The 21090-nt window shown below is 43.4% G+C and overlaps 2 protein-coding genes across 8 annotated transcripts in view; one reads left to right on the forward strand and one right to left on the reverse strand.

Moving 5' to 3' along the window:
• Positions 1 to 526: 526 nt before the first annotated feature.
• Positions 527 to 21090, reverse strand: part of HEATR4 (HEAT repeat containing 4) — a 49227-nt gene continuing 28663 nt past the window's right edge. For 6 of the 7 annotated variants that reach the window (XM_061429383.1, XM_061429386.1, XM_061429381.1 and 3 more), the window contains 5 exons: positions 20892 to 20970; positions 19752 to 19911; positions 18312 to 18367; positions 1729 to 1939; positions 527 to 852 (listed from right to left, as the gene is read on the reverse strand). In XM_061429383.1, the coding sequence (XP_061285367.1) occupies positions 1781 to 1939; positions 18312 to 18367; positions 19752 to 19911; positions 20892 to 20970 (454 nt within the window). In that variant the 3' untranslated portion in view covers positions 527 to 852; positions 1729 to 1780. Of the gene's footprint in view, positions 853 to 1591; positions 1940 to 18311; positions 18368 to 19751; positions 19912 to 20891; positions 20971 to 21090 lie in introns of those variants that run through there. The other variant, XM_061429382.1, reaches the window with a different exon arrangement.
• RIOX1 (ribosomal oxygenase 1) lies at positions 16127 to 18667 on the forward strand. Its single transcript, XM_061429388.1, has one exon. The coding sequence runs from the start codon at positions 16196 to 16198 to the stop codon at positions 18197 to 18199; it is 2004 nt and encodes a 667-aa protein (XP_061285372.1). The 5' UTR covers positions 16127 to 16195; the 3' UTR covers positions 18200 to 18667.

Below are 21090 nucleotides of genomic sequence, written 5' to 3' on the forward strand. Positions count from 1 at the left end.
CAACTGAGTAACTAACACACACAAAGTACACAAGTACAAGGGTAAGGAGATGGAATCCAGCCTCTTAACGGTGAAGTAACAAGTGAACCGATTTGGGAAGCAGGAGCTGAAAATGGAGCCTTCAAGGACCCCTGCCAAGTTCCTTCCTCCAGCTTTTCTCCTGTCCTTTCCCCAGCCTGGAGGGTCTTCTCCCCTCTCTAAGGCTCTTGCTGTCTCTGAGATCCAAGACTATGGCAGCAACCCCCTCCCCTGGCCTCTCATAGCACATCTGCAGTGTACCAAACAATTCTTACTAGACTAAGCATATTGTCTGTGAAAGGTTCTTAAACGTGTCTTATAAAATCGCTCAAAGACAAGGGTGATTTCTGCTGCTGCCCTTCCCACAGTACAGATAGCCTAACAGACCCTCTATTTGGCCTTGCTGACCTACTGAAGAGTTCAGTTCAGCCCTCTTGTTCCTGCCAGTGATGCAGAGAGCACAATAAAGTCCTTTCATTATGAAGTGAAAGTCAGAGATACAGGGGCAGAAAAACTACTCATACAGAATTATTTATTGTCTCAAATGTCTCATGGAAGCCAGATCTTAGAATCTTCAGATTTGATAGATGTGGAAATGACTTTGATATATGTGGTGGTACTTAATGGATTAGTGTTTCACTGGGATGAAGTGTGTAAATTAACAAATAAAAATGGGTTACATGAAACAGGAAAAGGGAAGATTTTCTTTTTCATACTTAACTGATATTCCCCAAGGTTCTTTTTTCCCTCCATGTTCCATAGCTGCTAAGAATTCATAGTGGAAATTATTGCTTTTCATATTTCTGATCATAATAGTGCACCAGAAGGGAGGATCTGATCAGAAGAAAAACAGAGTGAGATTCATATTGCCTTTATTTTACAATAATCACTGAATGTTCCAAAGCTATTTAGGGTATAAATAGCAATCAATATTTTGGAAAGAAAGCTGGATTCACACTACTGTGAATTCTGGATCTTTCCTCTTCCATGGCAAGTTTAGGGGTATTGTGTGCTCTTAGAGGATCCCAGCTTAGGATACAGATATAGTTTGTAACTCTCCCATGATATCTAAATCTTTTAAGCATTAACTACTCTGAGGCTCGTAAGAATTGCTGATCAGCCTTGTGAAACTGCAGCAATGCTTCACAGGAATCTAAAAGTGTTCACACCCATACACACAATACAAGGTGGGAAATACTGTACTGACTCTGTTTTCTTAGGAAAGTCCTGTGACCTGATTTGCTCATTGCCTTGTGCGCTGCAGTTAAAGAGCTTGCTTTAGAATAAGACTAGACTTGTGGATAGAAAACATCACCTATGACTTTCTTTCCCAGACTAATGGGATTCTAGTTTGGGTTTCAAAAGGCTCTTTGTATACCTTGCAAAAGATTCTGGGTCTTTGAATATTTCTGTTCTAGTAAAATGTGGAGTTCTGACCTACATTTAGTATATGACTTTCCTGGGTTATGGAAAAATATGCACTGTCATCTAGCGTGATGTCAGTTTTCTTGAACCCTCTGTGTATATGGTGCAAATTAAAAAGCCAGGTCAAAAAAAAAAAAAAAAAGCCAGGTCAACATTAAATAGATTTTTCTTTATAAACATAATGACAAAGAGATTATACAACATCAGGTAAAGAAAAGAATGTGACTAACTCCACTGCTGCCTGTGTCTTGGAGCAAGAGAAGGGCTCATCCTACAAATAATTACCTTTATTTCAAGGGGAAAAAGCCCTGGGAAAAACTTCTGAGTTTTCACTTAGCTAGAGATCTTGGTCGTCATATCCAAATGGTCCCATCGCAATCCTTTTTTCCCGGGCAGTGCGTAGATCTTTGACAAGTGATGAGCGACCTCTGCTTCTTGTGTTTAGGCCCAGGACTGGACTCTGTGACCAGGGACTTGGTGCGCAGGGCCTCACAGGCTGCAGAGAAATATTAACACGTGAACACATAGCCCAAATGTGGTCCTCACATGACAGGCAGATCGAAAGACAAAGCCTCTTCAGCCATAGCTCTATGAACCACCATCATAAATAAGAGAATTGAATCTATGAGTTCAAGACCTGACTGCCGGGAGCCAGCACGGGCGTTCCCACCCATGACAAAAGTCATGCGGAGAGGCCCTGAAGGCAAAGGCGAATCAGGACTCGAGAGGCCCCCTGGACCTGCCCGAGCATCTACCCCCAAACCAAAATCTGTCTGTTTTACTATTTCACAACTTTCACCAACTCTTCTGACATTAACGGGGGGCTATCCCCGACCACCTTTCTCTGAAGAAAATCAACTTAGAGCTCTAGTTAATAAGTCTCCTGGGCATAATAGGAGTGTTTCAATTCAAACCCCTCTGATGACTTTCTAGCTTGGCTGGCAGGTTTGTTCCGACTCCTGCAGCTATGCATGTGATTGTTCACAGCCTCCCAACCACGAGAGGCACGGGAAGCTTAAGATATTCTAATGCAGAGCTTCTCAGAGAGTTAAAATTGTTAGAATAGAACTAGTAGAGGATTTCTTTGTTGAGCTAATGCTTGCTGCCAAGTCTCCATATCCCTTACCTACTGTGTCCCTGGGAGTGTTATTGATTAATATAGTTGGTATATAGAAATGTAAGTAGTAGCTTTAATGTTTGTAACCTTGGACCCTTGAGTTAATTCTTTTCTTGTTAGAGCCCACCACACTTTTGCCCTTAGGAATGCAACTTTATCTAATGCTTTCGGAGGGTGGCGCCTGACTTTAGAATAATCACCTTTAGAGAAAAATAAGTTTTCTGAAGAAAGGCTCATAAAATGTTAACAGGCCTCCTGGCCAGAAGATGATGTAAATCACCTAAAGCCTTTGCATATGATAAGTTTGCAGAAAGAAAGCCTGGCTTCGATAAGGGTCAGGGACTGCTGACCTTGCATGACTCTACCCCCCTATTATCCTCTATGCACAACTTAAGGTATAAAAACTACTTTGGAAAATAAAGTTGTGGGCCTTGCTCATCAGGCTTGGTCTCCCCGTGTCATTCTTTCTTGTTTCCTTTTCTCTCCTTTTCTTCTCTGTTCTTCCTTCAGGATGAATGATTGGCGCGAGGGGGCTCTCTGAGACTACTTATTTGCCTGGGCTTCTAAGACCCACTCGAGAAGCTGCCTAAGGTGGGGCACCTTCAGCTATTCGAGAGAGCGCCTGTGGCCTCCGTAGTCAGAGCAAGTTCGGTGTCACGAACTTTATTAGTTTCCCACGTAAACCAGTCAGGTCAAGCCTCTGTGTCTTTCATCTATCCTTTTAATGGACAACGCTGTCCTCCCGAGGGAATCCCTGGATCCAACTGGGGCTGGACCCCGGGACCTGACTCTTGATCCCAGTTAGCAGCCTAATGGGGAGAATATGCCTGAATTGCCCACCCAAGGCTTGGACCTTCACATGGTGATCTTTGGGGAGAGACTGGGTTTTCTTTATCTTTACTGTTACACAGAAGTAGCAGCAGCTATGGGAACTATAGTAGCAACAATTAAAGAGCTTTATTCTTCAGATGTGCTGAGATAGATTCAATCAGAGTGAACAGCACCTGGGGACACAGCACTGCTCTCTTTTCATTTTATAAACCATTGTAGTGATGATCAGGGTTAAGTTTGTACTTAGGTTAAAGCATTCCCAGGAGTCTAGGCTGTTCTAATATCAACCTAAGTTTCTGTATTACTCTATGGAACAAAAAGAGTGATATCTATCTCATTCCTAAATGTATTCTTAGGATCAAAGTATAAATGGAATCCCACTTACTAAATGTCTAAATATATATATGCTATCAATTAAGCTAACAAATTGTTAAATAAAATATATTCTATCACCTACCTTGACAAAAAGACCGTTTTGAATTTGAAAATTTTACATTCTTTGAAGTTTTCCTGTTTTTTTTTTTTAAACCAGAATATGATGATGCAGGAAAACTGCATTATCAATAAATGCACCATATGTTTTTCTTTTGTAATAGGAATCAAGTAAAATAGTACACATCAGAATTGTGTATTTGCAGGGAACAAACCTATATTGATACTACAAACAGTGAATTTGCCTTTGTGTATGCATGTATCTTCCTGTTTCATTAAATAAATAGGAACAATTTTGTTATGATGTCTAATGAATTTAATGAGATTGTTTCTGGTTTTTATATACTTAAATATTCTCTAATTAATCTCAAAAGTTTAACCCCAGAGTTTTATATATGCCTATTTACATATTTGCAGAAAGAACACTGGGCCTTGTATAATTTTTCTTACTTAACAAATAACTTATAATTTCAGCTACATATTATATTATATTTTTGCTATTTAAGTAGTAAGAACCAACAAATTATTTATTATCTTGTTTTTTATTACTTAAAAATTTGAATAATATATTATGATGGGCTATATCATTTTAATTTTGACTTTCAAGATGTATTTCTGTCAATCATTTTTATTATATTCTTTGAATATTATACTTGAAATGAAAAATGATGGGACTTTCATGGTGGTCCAGAGGCTAAGAGACTACATTCCCAATGATAGGGTCCGGGTTTAATTCCTGGTCAGGGGACTAGATCCCACACGTCACATGCTGCAACTAAGACTCAAAGCAGACAAATAAATATTTTAAAAAATAAAACTGAAATCATGATAAAAAGTAAGTTTTACCTGCACATGAATGTTTGTAGCAGCTTTATTCATAATCACTATGAATCACTAAAAACTAGAACCAACCTTCAATAGGTGAATGGAAAAACTAACAGTGGTACACCATATGATGAAATACGATTCACAGACAAGAAAGAAGCTCTCAAGCCACAAAAAAGTATGGGTAATCTTGAATATATATTGCTGAGTGAAAGAAGTTAGCCTGAAAAGGCTACTAATGTATGATTTTAATTATATGACATTCTGGAAAAGGCAAAACAACAGAGATAATAAAAAGATCATTGATCTTTGGGTGTTTGAGGGAAGAGAGGATGGAAAAGAGGAAGCAAAGGAGATTTTAGGGTGGTTAAACTATTCTCAGCAGTGGCCACAGGACTGGAAAAGGTCAGTTTTCATTCCAATCCCAAAGAAAGGCAATGCCAAAGAATGCTCCAACTACCACACAATTGCACTCAACTCACACGCTAGTAAAGTGACGCTTAAAATTCTCCAAGCCAGGCTTCAGCAATACATGAACTGTGAACTTCCAGATATTCAAGCTGGTTTTAGAAAAGGCAGAGGAACCAGAGATCAAATTGCCAATCCGCTGGATCATCGAAAAAGCAAGAGAGTTGCAGAAAAACATTTATTTCCGCTTTATTGACTATGCCAAAGCCTTTGACTGTGTGGATCACAATAAACTGTGGAAAATTCTGAAAGAGATGGGAACACCAGACCACCTGACCTGCCTCTTGAGAAACCTGTATACAAGTCAGGAAGGAATATTTAGAACAGGACATGGAACAACAGACTGGTTCCAAATAGGAAAAGGAGTACGTCAAGGCTGTATATTGTCACCCTGCTTATTTAACTTCTATGCAGAGTACATCATGAGAAATGCTGGGCTGGAGGAAGCACAAGCTGGAATCAAGATTGCCAGGAGAAATATCAATGACCTCAGATATGCAGAGACACCACCCTTATGGCAGAAAGTGAAGAACTAAAGAGCCTCTTGATGAAAGTGAAAGAGGAGAGTGAAAAAGTTGGCTTAAAGCTCAACATTCAGGAAACTAAGATCATGGCTTCCGGTCCCATCACTTCATGGCAAATAGATGGGGAAACAGTGTCTGACTTTATTTTGGGGGGCTCCAAAATCACTGCAGATGGTGATTGCAGCCATGAAATTAAAAGACGCTTACTCCTTGGAAGGAAAGTTATGACCAACCTAGATAGCATATTAAAAAGCAGAGACATTACTTTGTCAACAAAGGTCTATCTAGTCAAGGCTATGGTTTTTCCAGTAGTCATGTATGGATGTGAGTTGGACTATAAAGAAAGCTGAGCACAAAAGAATTGATGGTTTTGAACAGTGGTGTTGGAGAAGAGTCTTGAGAGTCCCTTGGACTGCAAGGAGATCCAACCAGTCCATCCTAAAGGAGATCAGTCTTGGGTGTTCATTGGAAGGACTGATGTTGAAGCTGAAACTCCAATACTTTAGCCACCTGATCTGAAGAGCTGACTCATTTGACAAGACCCTGATGCTGGGAAAGATTGAGGGCAGGAGGAGAAGGGGATGACAGAGGATAAGATGGTTGGATGGCATCACTGACTCAATGGACATGGGTTTGGGTGGATTCTGGGAGTTGGTGATGGACAGGGAGGCCTGGTATGCTGCAGTTCATGGGGTCGCAAAGAGTTGGACACGACTGAGTGACTGAACTGAACTGAACAGAAACTAGTCTTGAAATGGTGAATACAAGGCATTATGCATTTGTTAAAAGCTATAGAACTATACAGCAAAAGAATGAATCTCAATGAATACAAATTAAAAAAAAAAATCATTTAGGAGGTCAGGGAGTCCCAGGAAGAAACCCAGACTATGGTAAGAGACTATAATTGTAACCTCAATTTAAATACATATTTTTGTTACAGATAGTGTGATGATGATAAAAAATATTTTCAAGCATAAATATAGAATATATTAGAATAAAATTCTGTGTGGAACTCATTTAAAAATAGAATGTAAGTTTAAAAAAAGATTAAATTTTCTATTTCAAAGAAGAGCTTATTTTACAGTTTTTAACATGGATGATATATGTGTGCTAAGTTGCTTAAGTCATTTCTGACTTTTGCAACCCCCTGGTCTGTAGCCCGCCAGGCTTTGCCGTCCATGGGATGCTCCAGGCAAGAATACTGGAGTGGGTTGTCATTTCCTTCTCCAGGGGATGGATGGTAGGTACCAAACTGTTAGAGATTTAGTTGGATGCATTTTTGAAGTGATATAACAATTCATTAAAATATCAATATATAATGCCAGAATATGTAGATATTAGAAATTAGACTCTTTGTATCTACTTAAACTTAAAAACATTTTTATGCATTTTATGCATTATTTATTTTTGGCTGTGCTGCGTCTGTTGCTGTGCATGGGCTTTCTCTACTCTCTGGTTGCAGTGAGTAGGCTTCTCATGTTGCAGCTTCCAGGCTCTAGAGCACAAGCTCAATGGCTGTGGCACAGGGGCCGAGCTGCTCTGTGGCTTGTGGGGTCTTTCTGGATCAGGGATGGAGCCTGTGTCTCCTGTGTTGTCAGGTGGATTCTCTACCACTGAACCACCAAAGAAGTCCTTGAAAACATTTCTGATGTCGATGAAAGAAGGTGAAGAGGTGACATAGTTTTTCACAATTCTTTTAGTGGGACTGTAGCAAAAGAGCTGGAAGTTCAACATCCTAGACAGCATCTTACATATTGTACTGCAGGACTTTGCAGACCTTTTCTGTGAAGGGCCAAATAGTATATATTTTATGCTTTGACTGTGAGATAGCCTACTCCACTCTGCTGTTGTAGCATGAAAGTAGCCCTAGGGAGTCTGCAATGAACGAGTACAATACAAACTTCCAATACAAGTTTATATGTTGGCACTGAAATTTGAGTTTTGTATAAATTTTACACGACAAAATATTCCTTTTCTTTTGATTTTTTTCAATCAGCCATTTAAAAATATAAAAATCATTCTTAGTCCACAGGAGTTCTGCCAGATTTGGTTTAAGGATTATTACAATACGTTGCTCCCTGATTTACAGTAATTTGGTAAAACAGTGATCCAAATTAGTAAGAGTCAATATTCTCAAAGTTAGCCTGGAGTCTGTCTCACATTTGCCAAAGCAAAGTCCTATATCCTTGAGACTTTAAGCCAAGTAATTCAGAAATGTATAAATTTAAGCATGAAAGTCCTTCTATTGCCAATAACGCCATTCGCCAGAGACAACCTCTGACTTCAGGTATTCAACTGTGCACACAGACACATATATAACACATGTAGTTTTAAAGAAACAATATATAACTGTACATGGGTTGCAATTTTAACAACAAAAAGGGACAACATACATATTGTTCTGCAATTTGATTTTTCAATTACAATATATTTTCAACATCTTTCCTAGTAATAATTTTTAACAAGAATTCTTGATCTTTAGTACATTTGAGCCATTTTCAATTTTGAACTGATAAACAATGAGCATAAGTATCTATCTATCTATCTATATGTTTGTACACATGGGTAGATATTTCTGCTGGATAGATTCTTGGAAGTAGTATTAATATTACTGGATCAAAGATATTCAAATTTTATATTGATGAAGTCATCCAAAAGTTTATCCTAGAGTTTCTCAACCTTGGTACATTTCAGTTCACTTCAGTTGCTCAGTCGTGTCTGACTCTTTGCAACCCCATGGACTGCAGCACACCAGGCTTCCTTGTCCATCACCAACTCCTGCAGCTTACTCAACCTCATGTCCATTGAGTCAGTGATGCCATCCAACCATCTCATCCTCTGTCATCCCCTTCTCATCCTGCCTTCAATCTTTCCCAGCATCAGGGTCTTTTTCAATGAGTCAGCCCTTTGCATCAAGTGGCCAAAATACTGAAGTTCCAGCTTCAGCATCAGTCCTTCCTTCCAATAAATATTCAGGACTGATTTCCTTTAGGATTGACTGCTTTGATCCCCTTGCAGTCCAAGGGACTCTCAAGAGTCTTCTCCAACACCACAGTTCAAAAGCATCGATTCTTTGGTGCTCAGCTTTCGTTATAGTCCAACTCTCACATCCATACATGACTACTGGAAAAACCATAGCTTTGACTGGATGGACCTTGGTCGGCAAAGTAATATCTCTGCTTTTTAATATGCTGTGTAGGTTGGTCATAGCTTTTCTTCCAAGAAGCAAGCGTCTTTTGGTATATTTAGGTATATTTGGTACATTTAGGTCTGGGTCTGGAGAACCTTTTGTTGTGGCGCTGTATCACACACTGTAGAATGTTTAGCAGCATCTCTGGCCTCTATGCATTAGATGCCAGTAATATCTCCCCTGTTGTGACAAACAAAAATGTCTCTTGATATTGTCAAATGTCCCCTGGGAAGGAGGTGGCGGGGGGCAGGTACAAAATCATCTTGGGCTGAAAACCACTACCTGGACATTTGTTTTCTTTTATGTTCCTTAAATTTCTTTTTCTCCCTATCCCCTTTTCAATAACTTATCATGTTATCCTTCCTTCAAAAAGGAAAAGTGCTTCAAGGAATTTGTGATTTAGTATATATCACCCCTCTGTCATGAGCTAAAATGTGTCTCTTAAAATTCATGTGTTAATTCATTCATTGTTACTTCATTCATTAATCCTAACCAGTAACTCAGAATGTGACTATATTTGGAGACAAGTTCTTTACAGAGGTTATGAAGTTAAAGTGAGGTTTTAAGAATGGACCCTAATCCAATATGACTGATGCTCTTATAAAAAGAAGAAATTTGATCACAGTCTTGTCCAGAGGAAAGACCATATGAAGATTGGGAGAAGCCAATCATCCACAAGCCAAGGAGAGAGGACCCAGAAACCAGTCCCATCAAAACCTTGATCTCAGACTTCCAGCCTCTAGAATTGTGAGAAAGTAAATTTCTGTTGTTCAAGTCAGCCAGTCTGTGGTACTTTGTTATGGCAGCCCTGGCAATCTAATATATCTTCCCAATGTGGGGAGGGGGGAAGAATTAATGAAAAAGGCAATGACTAATAACAACATTTAGAACTGGACATGGAACAACAGACTGGTTCCAAATAGGAAAAGGAGTATGTCAAGGCTATATATTGTCACCCTGCTTATTTAACTTCTATGCAGAGTACATCATGAGAAATGCTGGGCTGGAGGAAGCACAAGCTGGAATCAAGATTGCTGGGAGAAATATCAATAATGTCAGATATGCAGATGACACCACTCTTATGGCAGAAAGTGAAGAACTAAAGAGCCTCTTGATGAAAGTGAAAGAGGAGAGTGAAAAAGTTGGCTTAAAGCTCAACATTCAGGAAACTAAGATCACGGCTTCTGGTCCCATCACTTCATGGCAAATAGATGGGGAAACAGTGGAAACAGTGTCTGACTTTATTTTTCTGGGCTCCAAAATCACTGCAGATGGTGACTGAAGCCATGAAATTAAAAGACGCTTACTCCTTGGAAGGAAAGTTATGACCAACCTAGATAGCATATTCAAAAGCAGAGACATTACTTTGTCAACAAAGGTCTATCTAGTCAAGGCTATGGTTTTTCCAATAGTCATGTATGGATGTGAGAGTTGGACCATAAGAAGTTGGACCATAAAGAGTTGGACCTGAGTGCAGAAGATGCTTTTGAACTGTGGTTTTGGAGAAGAGTCTTGACAGTCCCTTGGACTGCAAGTGGATCAAAGCAGTCAATCCTGAAGGAGATCAGTCCTGGGTGTTCACTGGAAGGACTGATGCTGAAGCTGAAACTCCAATACTCTGGCCACCTGATGCGAAGAACTGACTCATTTGAAAAGACCCTGGTGCTAGGAAAGATTGAGGGCAGGAGGAGAATGGGACGACAGAGGATGAGATAGTTGGATGGCATCACCGACTCGATGGATGTGAGTTTGAGTGAACTCTGGGAGTTGGTGATAGACAGGGAAGCCTGGCGTGCTGTGGTCCATGAGGTCTCAAAGAGTCGGGCACGACTGAGCAACTGAACTGAACTGAACTGAACTGAATCCAAAGGAAAAAGTAACAATGGGTTGTGGTGGAGGAGATAACTTTTCTGAGAGGCTTCAAATCATTCTATGTAGCTTTAAATATAGGATAGGCTCTATCCAACCTCTTTTCTACAGCAGCTTTTCTGATGAACAATTATTAATATTTATAATCTCAATATCAAATTTCTTTAATTAATAAAGGTAATTCAAGAAAACAAGAGCAAGGCAAACAATGATTAGAGATCAGGAAAAATGAAAGAATTAGAGGAAGTGAAGTTTGTTGCTTAAAAAACACTATATTTTTAATTGTATAAATGATATTTACAATGTAGAAAACCCAGACCATGCAAATAAACAAAAAAGAAGAAAGTAAACATCACCTGAAATCCCACGATCCAAAGGCAATCACTGTTAAATATTGTGGCATAAGGACTCCCAAACTTTTTTCACTAGTATGTATATATGGGCAGATGTATAGATAGAAATACACATACACACCACACACATGCGTGTGCACACACACACACACACATGCCGGGAGCCAGCATATTGCATATTGAGTGCATATTGCATATTGAGTGCAGCACTTTTCAGGATCTGGAATAGCTCAACTGGAATTCTATCACTGCCGGTAGCCAGCGTGAGGAACTCCGCCCATGACAAAGGTCATGAGGAAGGAGGCTCGGCATACGCAAAGGCGGGATCGAGCTTCAGGAGTCCCCCTGGAAATTCTCGAGCAATCTACCCCCAAAACCAGAGTCTGCCTACTTTCTGCTTTGTGCTTTCACCTACACCTCTGACTTTACGGGGGGCTGTCCCCCACTACCTCTCTGAAAAAGAGTTAGCTTACAGCTCCAGTTAATAATTCCTGGGTGTGACAGTGTTTAACCTACAAACTCCTTTGGAAATCCTCTAGCCTGCCTGAATAGGTTTTTCCGGCCACATGTGATTGTTCAGAGCCTCCCAACTGTGAGAGGCAGGAGATGTTCTAAACTGTCTAAACACAGATTCTTTTGAGTAGCTAAAAGATTGATTAGAAATTGTATTGGTGAAGGGATTTTCACTTGTTGGGCCAATGTTTGCTGCTAAGTTTCCATATCCCTTGCCTGCTGTGTCCCTGGCAGTGTATTGATTAATATAATTGGTGTAAGTAGTAGCTTTAATGTTTGTAACCTGGGACCCTTGAGTTAATTCTTTTTCTTGTTATAGCCCACCACACCTTTGCGCTGTAGGAATGCAACTTTATCTAATGCTTTTGGAGGGTGGCTCCTGACCAATCACCTTTAGAGAAAAATAAGTTTTCTGAAGAAAAGGTCTTAAAATGTTAACAGGCCTCCGGGCCAGAAGATGATGCAAATCACCTAAGCTTTTGCATATGATAAGTTTGCAGGAAGAAAGCCTGGTTTGCTGCAAGACTCTACCCCTTCCCCCATTATCCTCTACGCATAACTTAAGGTATAAAAACTACTTTGGAAAATAAAGTGCGGGCCTTGTTCACCGAAACTTGGTCTCACCATGTCGTTCTTTCTCTTACCTTCTGGCTGAATTATTTAGCCTCTTTCCTCCACTGAATTTCCTCACTGAGCTATCCTTATTTCAGCCTCTTTTCTTCACTGAATTTTACTGAGCTATCCTCATTCTATTACTCTTTATATCCTTAATTAGCGTTTAATTAAGCAATTGTTTCCTGATCTTCGCCTACGCCGTCTCTCCTTCGAATACCCTGGATCAGCCGGGGCTGGTCCCCGGCACACACACACACATTCCTGAATGGGAACCTACTGTATCACTTATTTTGTCTGTTTCTTTTTCCTTATTCAATGGTATATTGAGAAGTTATTCCATGTCAGTAAATTATATTTCTAGAAATTGTTTTTGTTTTCTAAAAAATTTTTGGCCATGCCTGTGACATGTGGAACCATAGTTCTCCAATCTGGGGTCAAACCTGCATCCCCTGCATTGGAAGAATGGACTCTCCACTGCCGGACCACCAGGGAAGTCCTAGAAAATGGTTACTAATAGCTACTTTTGTTGAACTAAGTAGATCCATTGGAAAAAGATGAAATTAAAGGTAAGCCAGTCCCTAGAAGGTGCCTCCCAGTCGCAAGGGAAACTTAGAAGACAGATAGAAACAACATTCTTTATTTGAGGAAATCACAAAAATGTTGAAAAAAGAAGTGGATGAGGTCACAGGAAAGACTTAGAGTAGAAGATACTTGTACAGGATGTGGTAAAGACAAATCTACGGCCCTCCTCCAGCTAAGCACAGTATTCCCCAGCTTTGCCAGCCAAGAAGCATAGGTCATCCCCCCAGTTCACTATAGGATGCGTCCACTTTATTTTGAAAACTGCTCTCTTTGAAAAAACAAAGCTCCCAGTGACAGCCTTAACTTGCCCATTGCAGTATTTCCCCAGAGAATCTTGTTATCAGGGTCTGGCGAGCACACACAGCCTGTTTGTCAATTAGGAAGAGGGCTCCCCCTCTGCTGGCCCTTCCTCCAGACACTGCAGCCCTAGATTAGGGCACAAGACTTTCCAGGAGAACATCAGTTGGTTTCAACCCTTACTTTGGCCTTTGGCTCTTGGCCAGGTAACTGCAGAGCGATAGCTCACACAATGGCCTTGTTTGATACGGTCCCATTGACCCACTTAAACTTCTACAGGGCATGTGCATGAATAATCTGCCCATTTCATGCTGTCATCCTGCCCAACTAAAGTACTTCTCTGCCTCCTGCACTCCTAGTTCCTCCGAACTGGGCCAGAGGCACCAAAGCCATCGTCCATGGCTTTGCTTCATAATAATAAATTATAGCTATAATTTTTAAAGTGTGTAACCTTTACCAGATCCTGCACTAAGTGCCTTGCATCCATTATTTTATCCTCACAACAACACTATGAAGAAGTATATTCAATGACTATTCCCACTTTACAGATGAGATTACTGAGATCTGAGAGAGTAACGTGATGTAAGTCCAACATGTTCATAACTGCTTGCAAGGGTGTAAACTCAATGCACATGAGTCTGAGTGAACTCTGGGAGTTGGTGATGGACAGGGGGGCCTGGCGTGCTGCAGTCCATGAGGTCACAAAGAGTCAGACACGACTGAGCGACTGAACTGACTGAACTGGCTGACAATGATTATACATCAAGGGGGGATGTCTCCGTGGTTAATCTAACAGGGGCAGCCCAACTTCAACTACAATCTCTGTTTGTCGTCTGTAGGGAGGGAAGTCTCCAGGATACCTGGTTTTCACTAGCAATGTTTTCCTCACTCTTGGGCAGGGTTCAGGCCCAGTTCACATCCTGTCTTTAAGACGGATAACAGGCTTCAAGATGGAGTCTCTCCTGCTTTCCTCACACTGGCCCCAACAAAATGAGAGGCCCAAATTTAAGAAGTTGATTTAAGGTTCAGAGGAGGTGCGATTGAAGATTCTGTACAGAGAAGTTGAAGCTAATAAAACAGAATTCCAGAGAGGGTGGGAAGGGCAGATATCAAGAATACAAGAATAGCCCCGATTCTCTTCATGAATCTCAGTTTTGCCCCCTCTCCACCCCTCCCACCCAAGAGAGCTGGGCTGAGGGCAGGTGATTGATGAGAGACCCCGGCCCAAGGTGCAGCGTGCAGTTCTTCTTAAACACCAGGGGTAGCTTGGAGCGAAAACGCAGAACTCAAAAGTTGGTCTCCCACAGCAGTCTGGGGACACAGGAATTTTCTTGGATGGATGTTCAACTGCCACCAAAAATAATGATATTGCTCACCTCTGCGCGTGGACTCCAGAATCTCTGGCAGCCTGTCTGTAGAGCAAAGCTCCTTTGATTCACTTGGAATGGAGAAATTTGGGTCACGTGGTTAAGCACAAGCCAATCATTGTGGCCTTAGGATACTGGATTCCAGTGATGTTCCAGGCCTTCCACAGTTTGGAGCATTCACTGTACTCTGCAGCACTTCTGGAGCCCAAGTGGAGCCCCACCTGATCATAGCAACTGAGTGTAAGACAAAGAATGGTCATTCAAAGGAAATTCTGTGTCTTCCTACTAGGGTGGATGTGGAGCCCAACACCAAGGTCAGAGGTGTGGAGCCCTGTACAAAGTTCACAGGATAAAAATCTCTGAACCTGACCAAGCCCCATAGCAACTGTTGCCATGAGCTTTTGGATCAAAACTGGCCAGTTCCCAGACTTCGTATTATGTAAAATACTCATCCTACTATCCACCCTAGAGCATCCTAACCAATCACCTAATGCCACCATTCCAGTAGGAATTTTCTGTCTTGAGGCCATAAAAGTTTGTTCGGCTCTCCCTTAAGCTGGCCCACTGTTCTAACAGCTTGTCCCACTCTAACAAACTTTATTCTCCTCTCCTGCCTCATGTCTGGAAATTCTTTTCCAACCTGCCACACAGACCAGGACAGTGGGGGCTTGGGGGGCTGGGCAGGTAACAATGACAATGATCATCACTCAGTCTTGTCTGACTCTCTGCGACCTCATGGGCTATACAGTCCATGGAATTCTCCAGGCCAGAATACTGGAGTGGGTAGCTGTTCCCTTCTCCAGGGTATCTTCCCAATCCAGGGATCAAACCCAGGTCTCCCACATTGCAGGCCAATTCTTTACCAGCTGAGCCACCAGAGAAGCCCTGGGCAGGTAAAGTCAGCATGTTTACTGAATATGGAATTAAGTCAGAAAACATTCCATTCAGTTTAATTAAGAAGTAGCCTTGATGACCTTGAAGTTTGAGCTGGATCAAACTCGCAAAGATGAAGGGTAGAAAAAGGATTGTGCATTATCTCGCATGTTGATTGTGTCCTCGGAAATGTAAGTCCCAAGAGGGCAGGTGATAATGTTTCATTGTTTTCCTCGTGATTGTTACCCCATGTTGTCGCGATGTCTGTCACTTAGTAGGTAGTCAGTAAACATTTGTTATATTAAAAAAGAAATACAAGTAGAAAAGTCCATGGATTTTTTTTTTTTTTTCAGGGAGAGAGGGCTATGACTGAAAATTTGTAATGGAGAGAGGACAAAGGGAAGTTAGGCGGCGGAATTTAGGGCTTCAATCAATATCTGTAAAGAGGACCAGATGGACCAGAAGTTTGAACTTAGAACTCTGCCTGAGTGCATTCCTTTAAACCAAGAATTGTCAGCTTTCTCATGCAAAGCTGCTGGGCAACGTGTTTTTCGGAAACGGGGATAACCCTGTGAACACCGCAATCTGCAGACGCAGGAAGGAAAGAAGAGTTAAGTCTCAACTTTTTCCTGGAGTCCCTGACAACTTGATTTTTAAATTTCCCTCTAAATATGGAACCCATGTTACTTTGGCAGAGACTCCGCGGCTCTAAGGGAACCCGAGCATTTAATTAACGTTTTCTAACTGGGGAAGCGGGAAGCGCCGAAGAAGAATGGTGGGCGTGGACAACCCGAAGGCAGGGGGAGGCCCGCCCCCTTCCCAGAGTACACTGCGGCCGCCGAGTGCGTGAGCCAGCTTCCGGCCGTCTCCCGCTGTGCCAGCGGGCGGGTCGGACCATGGACGGGCTCCGGGCTAGCGCCGGGCTGCTGAGACGCGGGCGGTTGAGGCGCCGGCGCCAGCAACAGCCACACAGCGGGTCGGTCCTGGCCCTGCCCCTGAGGCCCAGGAAGATCCGACGGCAGCTGAGGAGAAGTGTCTCGTCCCGAATGGCCGCGCTCAGGGCCCAGACCCTGCAGAGCGAGGACTCGGAGGACTCGAGGGTGGAGTCCACGGTCGGTGAACCCGGGGACCCGCTGGCGGGAGGGGCGGCGGCCCTCTCGGATGTGACCGGGCGGGAGCCGCACGGCCAGCTCGGGCCCGTGGAGCTGCTGGAGGCTTCGCCTGCGTCCCGCTCCCTGCAGACTCCCCGCGCCCTGGTGGAGGCGCAGACCCCGGCGGCACGCTTGGTGGAGGCGCAGACCCCGGCGGCACGCTTGGTGGAAGCGCACACCCCGGCGGCACGCTTGGTGGAAGCGCACACCCCGCCAGCGCGCCTGGTGGAGGCGTCGGCGCTGCCCGCGCGCCTGGTGGAGACCTCGGCCCTGCTGTGCTCTACCCAGCACTTGGCGGCCGTACCACCGTCCGTGGCTCCTGCCATGCTTTCGGGGCCGCAGGGGGAAAGCACGGGCGAGGAGCTGCCCTGGGACTCCCCGCTGCAGCGCATCTTGGCCGAGCTGAATCGCATCCCTAGCAGCCGGCGACGGGCGGCGCGCCTCTTCGAGTGGCTCATCTCGCCCATGCCTCCGGACCATTTCTACCGGCGCCTGTGGGAGCGCGAGGCAGTGCTGGTGCGGCGGCAGGACCACAGCTACTACCAGGGTCTTTTCTCTACCGCCGTCCTCGACTCCATACTGCGCAACGAGGAGGTGCAATTCGGACAGCACCTGGACGCCGCGCGCTACATCAATGGGCGGCGCGAGACCTTGAACCCGCCCGGCCGCGCCCTGCCCGCCGCCGCGTGGTCCTTGTACCGGGCCGGCTGCTCCCTGCGCCTCCTCTGCCCGCAGGCTTTCTCCACCACCGTGTGGCAGTTTTTGGCCGTACTCCAGGAGCAGTTCGGAAGCATGGCAGGCTCCAACGTTTACCTTACGCCCCCCAACTCGCAGGGCTTTGCCCCCCACTACGACGACATCGAGGCTTTCGTGCTGCAGCTGGAAGGTAGGAAACTCTGGCGGGTCTACAGACCGCGGGTGCCGACCGAGGAACTGGCCCTGACGTCCAGCCCCAACTTCAGCCAGGACGACCTCGGAGAGCCGGTGCTGCAGACGGTGCTGGAACCTGGAGATTTGCTCTATTTCCCCCGAGGCTTCATTCACCAAGCCGAATGCCAGGATGGAGTGCACTCTCTGCACTTGACCTTGTCCACATTCCAGCGTAATACTTGGGGCGACTTCCTGGAGGCTGTACTGCCCCTGGCAGTGCAGGCCGCAATGGAGGAAAATGTGGAGTTTCGTAGGGGGCTGCCCCGAGACTTTATGGATTACATGGGGGCCCAGCATTCGGATTCTAAGGATCCGCGAAGAACCGCTTTCATGGAGAAGGTGCGGGTCCTGGTTGCCCGCTTGGGACACTTTGCCCCAGTTGATGCTGTGGCTGACCAGCGAGCCAAAGACTTCATCCACGATTCTCTGCCCCCTGTGTTGACTGACAGGGAGAGGGCACTAAGCGTTTACGGGCTCCCAATTCGCTGGGAGGCTGGAGAACCTGTAAACGTGGGAGCCCAGTTGACAACAGAAACTGAAGTGCACATGCTTCAGGATGGTATAGCTCGGCTGGTGGGTGAGGGGGGCCATTTGTTTCTTTATTACACAGTGGAGAACTCCCGAGTTTATCACCTGGAGGAGCCTAAGTGCTTGGAGATATACCCCCAGCAAGCTGATGCCATGGAACTCTTGCTTCGCTCCTACCCAGAGTTTGTGAGAGTAGGGGACTTGCCCTGTGACACTGTGGAGGACCAGCTTTCCTTGGCAACCATGTTATATGATAAGGGGCTGCTGCTCACCAAGATGCCTCTAACCTGAACTACTTAATCACTAAATGCCAGAAATAAGACAGTAATGATTCTCTCCCACCACCTCTTGAGGGAGAAAACTCATTTTCTTACTTGATACCCATCAGTGTGTTTATATTTACCTTTATGACTGCCTCAGTGTCACAGAAGTCAGACAATCTTCTAGGAGACACCTCACCTAGGCACAGAAGTAAAAGCAGGAGTTGGAGATGGAAAAGGAGCCTTTTCTGCAGGAGTAACTTGATTCCTGATCATTTGAGAGACCAACTTCATCATCACCCGCAGGCTTCAGAGTACTGTGTGGCATTTGCTGTGTTACTCTGCTTGAGACATCAGAAGTTTTTACCTGGAATGTGCATCCTTCATTTGAGTTCTCTTTCATCAGTTTGGGGGGAGGGTTGGGGTCAGTTTCCTGTTTGTTACTGTGAGTTTGTGTGAATGTTAGAAAAATTATTAAAGTGCCAGAGAGTTTTCCTTTTCTGAGGCTAAATTATTGTGTGGCATGGTCTGAAGAAATGTGGGAGGAAGGAGGGTAGATAGGGGAAAACTGCAGTGGCTGAGGCACAAGGTAACTTGGGGTGGATGTAGGATTGGGGCCAATTTTGCAACCCTGGGGGTAATTGATTCATTTTAATCATGCTCCTTGAACCCCAAACAGCACAATCCTATTAGAAAAATTATAAGTATATTATGTTTTTTAAAGGGTATTATGTTTTTCCTCAGTGCTTGCTTGCATCAGGGGCTGGCGCTGCTCCTAAAATAGGCAACATGTTACTAGCTGCGCTGTCAGAGGCCACAGTCAGCCAACTTGTAGCAGGCTGGCCCTGAGGGAATGCTGGTGTCCAAGTTACTTTCCACTCTTATTTTTTTCTGGTAGTTGAAAGAAACTTCCCCAAATCTGGCAAATGAATATTCTCATTGTTGGTGGAAGAGAGCCTGGTGTACCAGAGGGAGCACTGGACTTGGAACCAGAAAACCTGGGTTTGGGGTGGTGGCTGGTGGGCAGCTAGCTGGCTGGATGACCTGAGGCTGCTGCTGCTATGCCTGGGCGCACTTGATTTTATGTTTTGGTACAGCTTGATGTTTCCACCTCATCATTTAGGTTGTATCTGGGACTTTTAAGATCATTTTGCCATGAGTGCTAAGTTTCAGTTATATAAAGTTGAGAACTTGATGAAGTCTTTTTTTAAGTTGCAAAAGCCTAGATGTACATGAGAGTACATCTCAGCCTATTCAAGGTTAAGCTTCAAGGCTTTTTCGGAGTGCTTAGCCAGACATACAGCAGTTTTTTTGTTTTTCTAAGGTGTCCTTTTTTTTGACCTCACTTTCAAATTGGTTCAGTTAGAGCTACATCATTCATTTTCATAAAGGGACCAGATAGCAAAATCAAAACCCAAGGGGCAAGGAAAAGATAACAGACTGAGATGGTGGCCAAGAAGAAAGAGAAGTATCCTTTCCTGGCTCTCATCCTACAGGGCTCACAACTAAGTCCCCAGACATCCAGTCCTGAAAAAGGCTTGTTAAGGGAATCAAGGCATAGGACTCATTCCTAGAAAACCTACCCTGAAAATTTTCTTGGAGAAAAGTATGGAGCTTCAGTGGTTTTTGCCCTTCTTTGGGTTGCACATAAACACGTTTTGCTTCCTCCTTCACTTTTTTTACGGCTGCCTCAATCTTGAATACTTTCTGTATCAACAGTTCCTTTTGGCTTAGTGTTTGAATCTGAAACAGAACAGATGATGATTAAAAAAAACTATCAGGCTGCAGATCATCAAAAAGTGTTAATGAAGTAACATATTGCATCATGCTTATTAATATTAGGTGGTACATAAAATGCCTGAGAACATTGTTCTCTTGTGACGTTGGTTGGACATTTTTACACCCGTTAATGAAAAAACCACCTGTAAATGAAAAATTTAGCTTTTGGGCATGATGAATCTGCTAAGAAATGCCTGATGTGAAATTGGTTTTGTGAATTATATTTAGAAAGAATCTTTTGCCTTTTTAAAAGTATTTTTCCCCTCTACTCATCTCTGCCAGCAGCTTTGAAAAATTAGAACCACCTGTTTAGCTAGTGTTCCTTTGGGGAAAGAGCCCAGATTAGGAATTAAGAGAAATTTAGAAGGAAAAAGAAAATCTAGGGGGCCACCTCCAATCCCTCATTCCTTCTTTATACCCATCTGCAAAAAAGAAGGAACTTGGGTTTAGAGAATAGTGGGGAGAACACGGGAAGGAAGGAAACAGTATTTCAGAAACAGCAACTTGATGGGACTAATAGGTTCTGCTGTTTGTAGTTTTATTATTAGGATTTTATAATCCTGTCTTGCACAGATGTGTTTTGTATCTTCAAGTGATACTGTTTTCTCTGAGATTGTAGAAAATATTTCTACAATTAGAAATATTGAAAATGTATCTACATGCTTGGGGAAGGGAGTCTGAGAAACTCTTGTTGAGTCGCTAAGTTGTATTGATTCTTTTGCGACCCCATGGACTGTAGACTGCCAGGTTCCTCAGCCCATGGACTTTCTCAGGCAAGAATACTGGAGTGGGTTGCCATTTCCTTCTTCAGGGAATCTCTCCTACCCAGAGATGGAACCTGCATCTCCTGCTTTGGCAGGCAGATTCTTTATCACTGAGCCACCAGGGAGGAACTCTTGAGAACCCTGAATTTTTTCTTGAAAACATAGCTTATACTTATCTACCCTGTTCCTGATCTCCTGAAGCATTTCTTGGTTTCCTTCATTTTCTAAGTTGAGTATCTTCATTGCATGGTGAATTTCTCTGAAAGGTAAGAAGAACTTCTTAGATTAAATCTTCCTTTCCTTGAAAGCATGGAGGTGGAAAATACAGCCCTTGGAATCGGACAAGAATTCCAATCTCAAGTTCCAATCTCAACTGTGC

This window comes from Bos javanicus, chromosome 10 (genome assembly GCF_032452875.1).
Source record: "Bos javanicus breed banteng chromosome 10, ARS-OSU_banteng_1.0, whole genome shotgun sequence".
NCBI classification, from domain to species: Eukaryota; Metazoa; Chordata; class Mammalia; order Artiodactyla; family Bovidae; genus Bos; species Bos javanicus.

What these genes read in the sequence shown, in the direction of transcription:
- RIOX1 (XM_061429388.1), top strand. Translation starts at nt 16,196, where the DNA reads ATGGACGGGCTCCGGGCTAGCGCCGGGCTGCTGAGACGCGGGCGGTTG.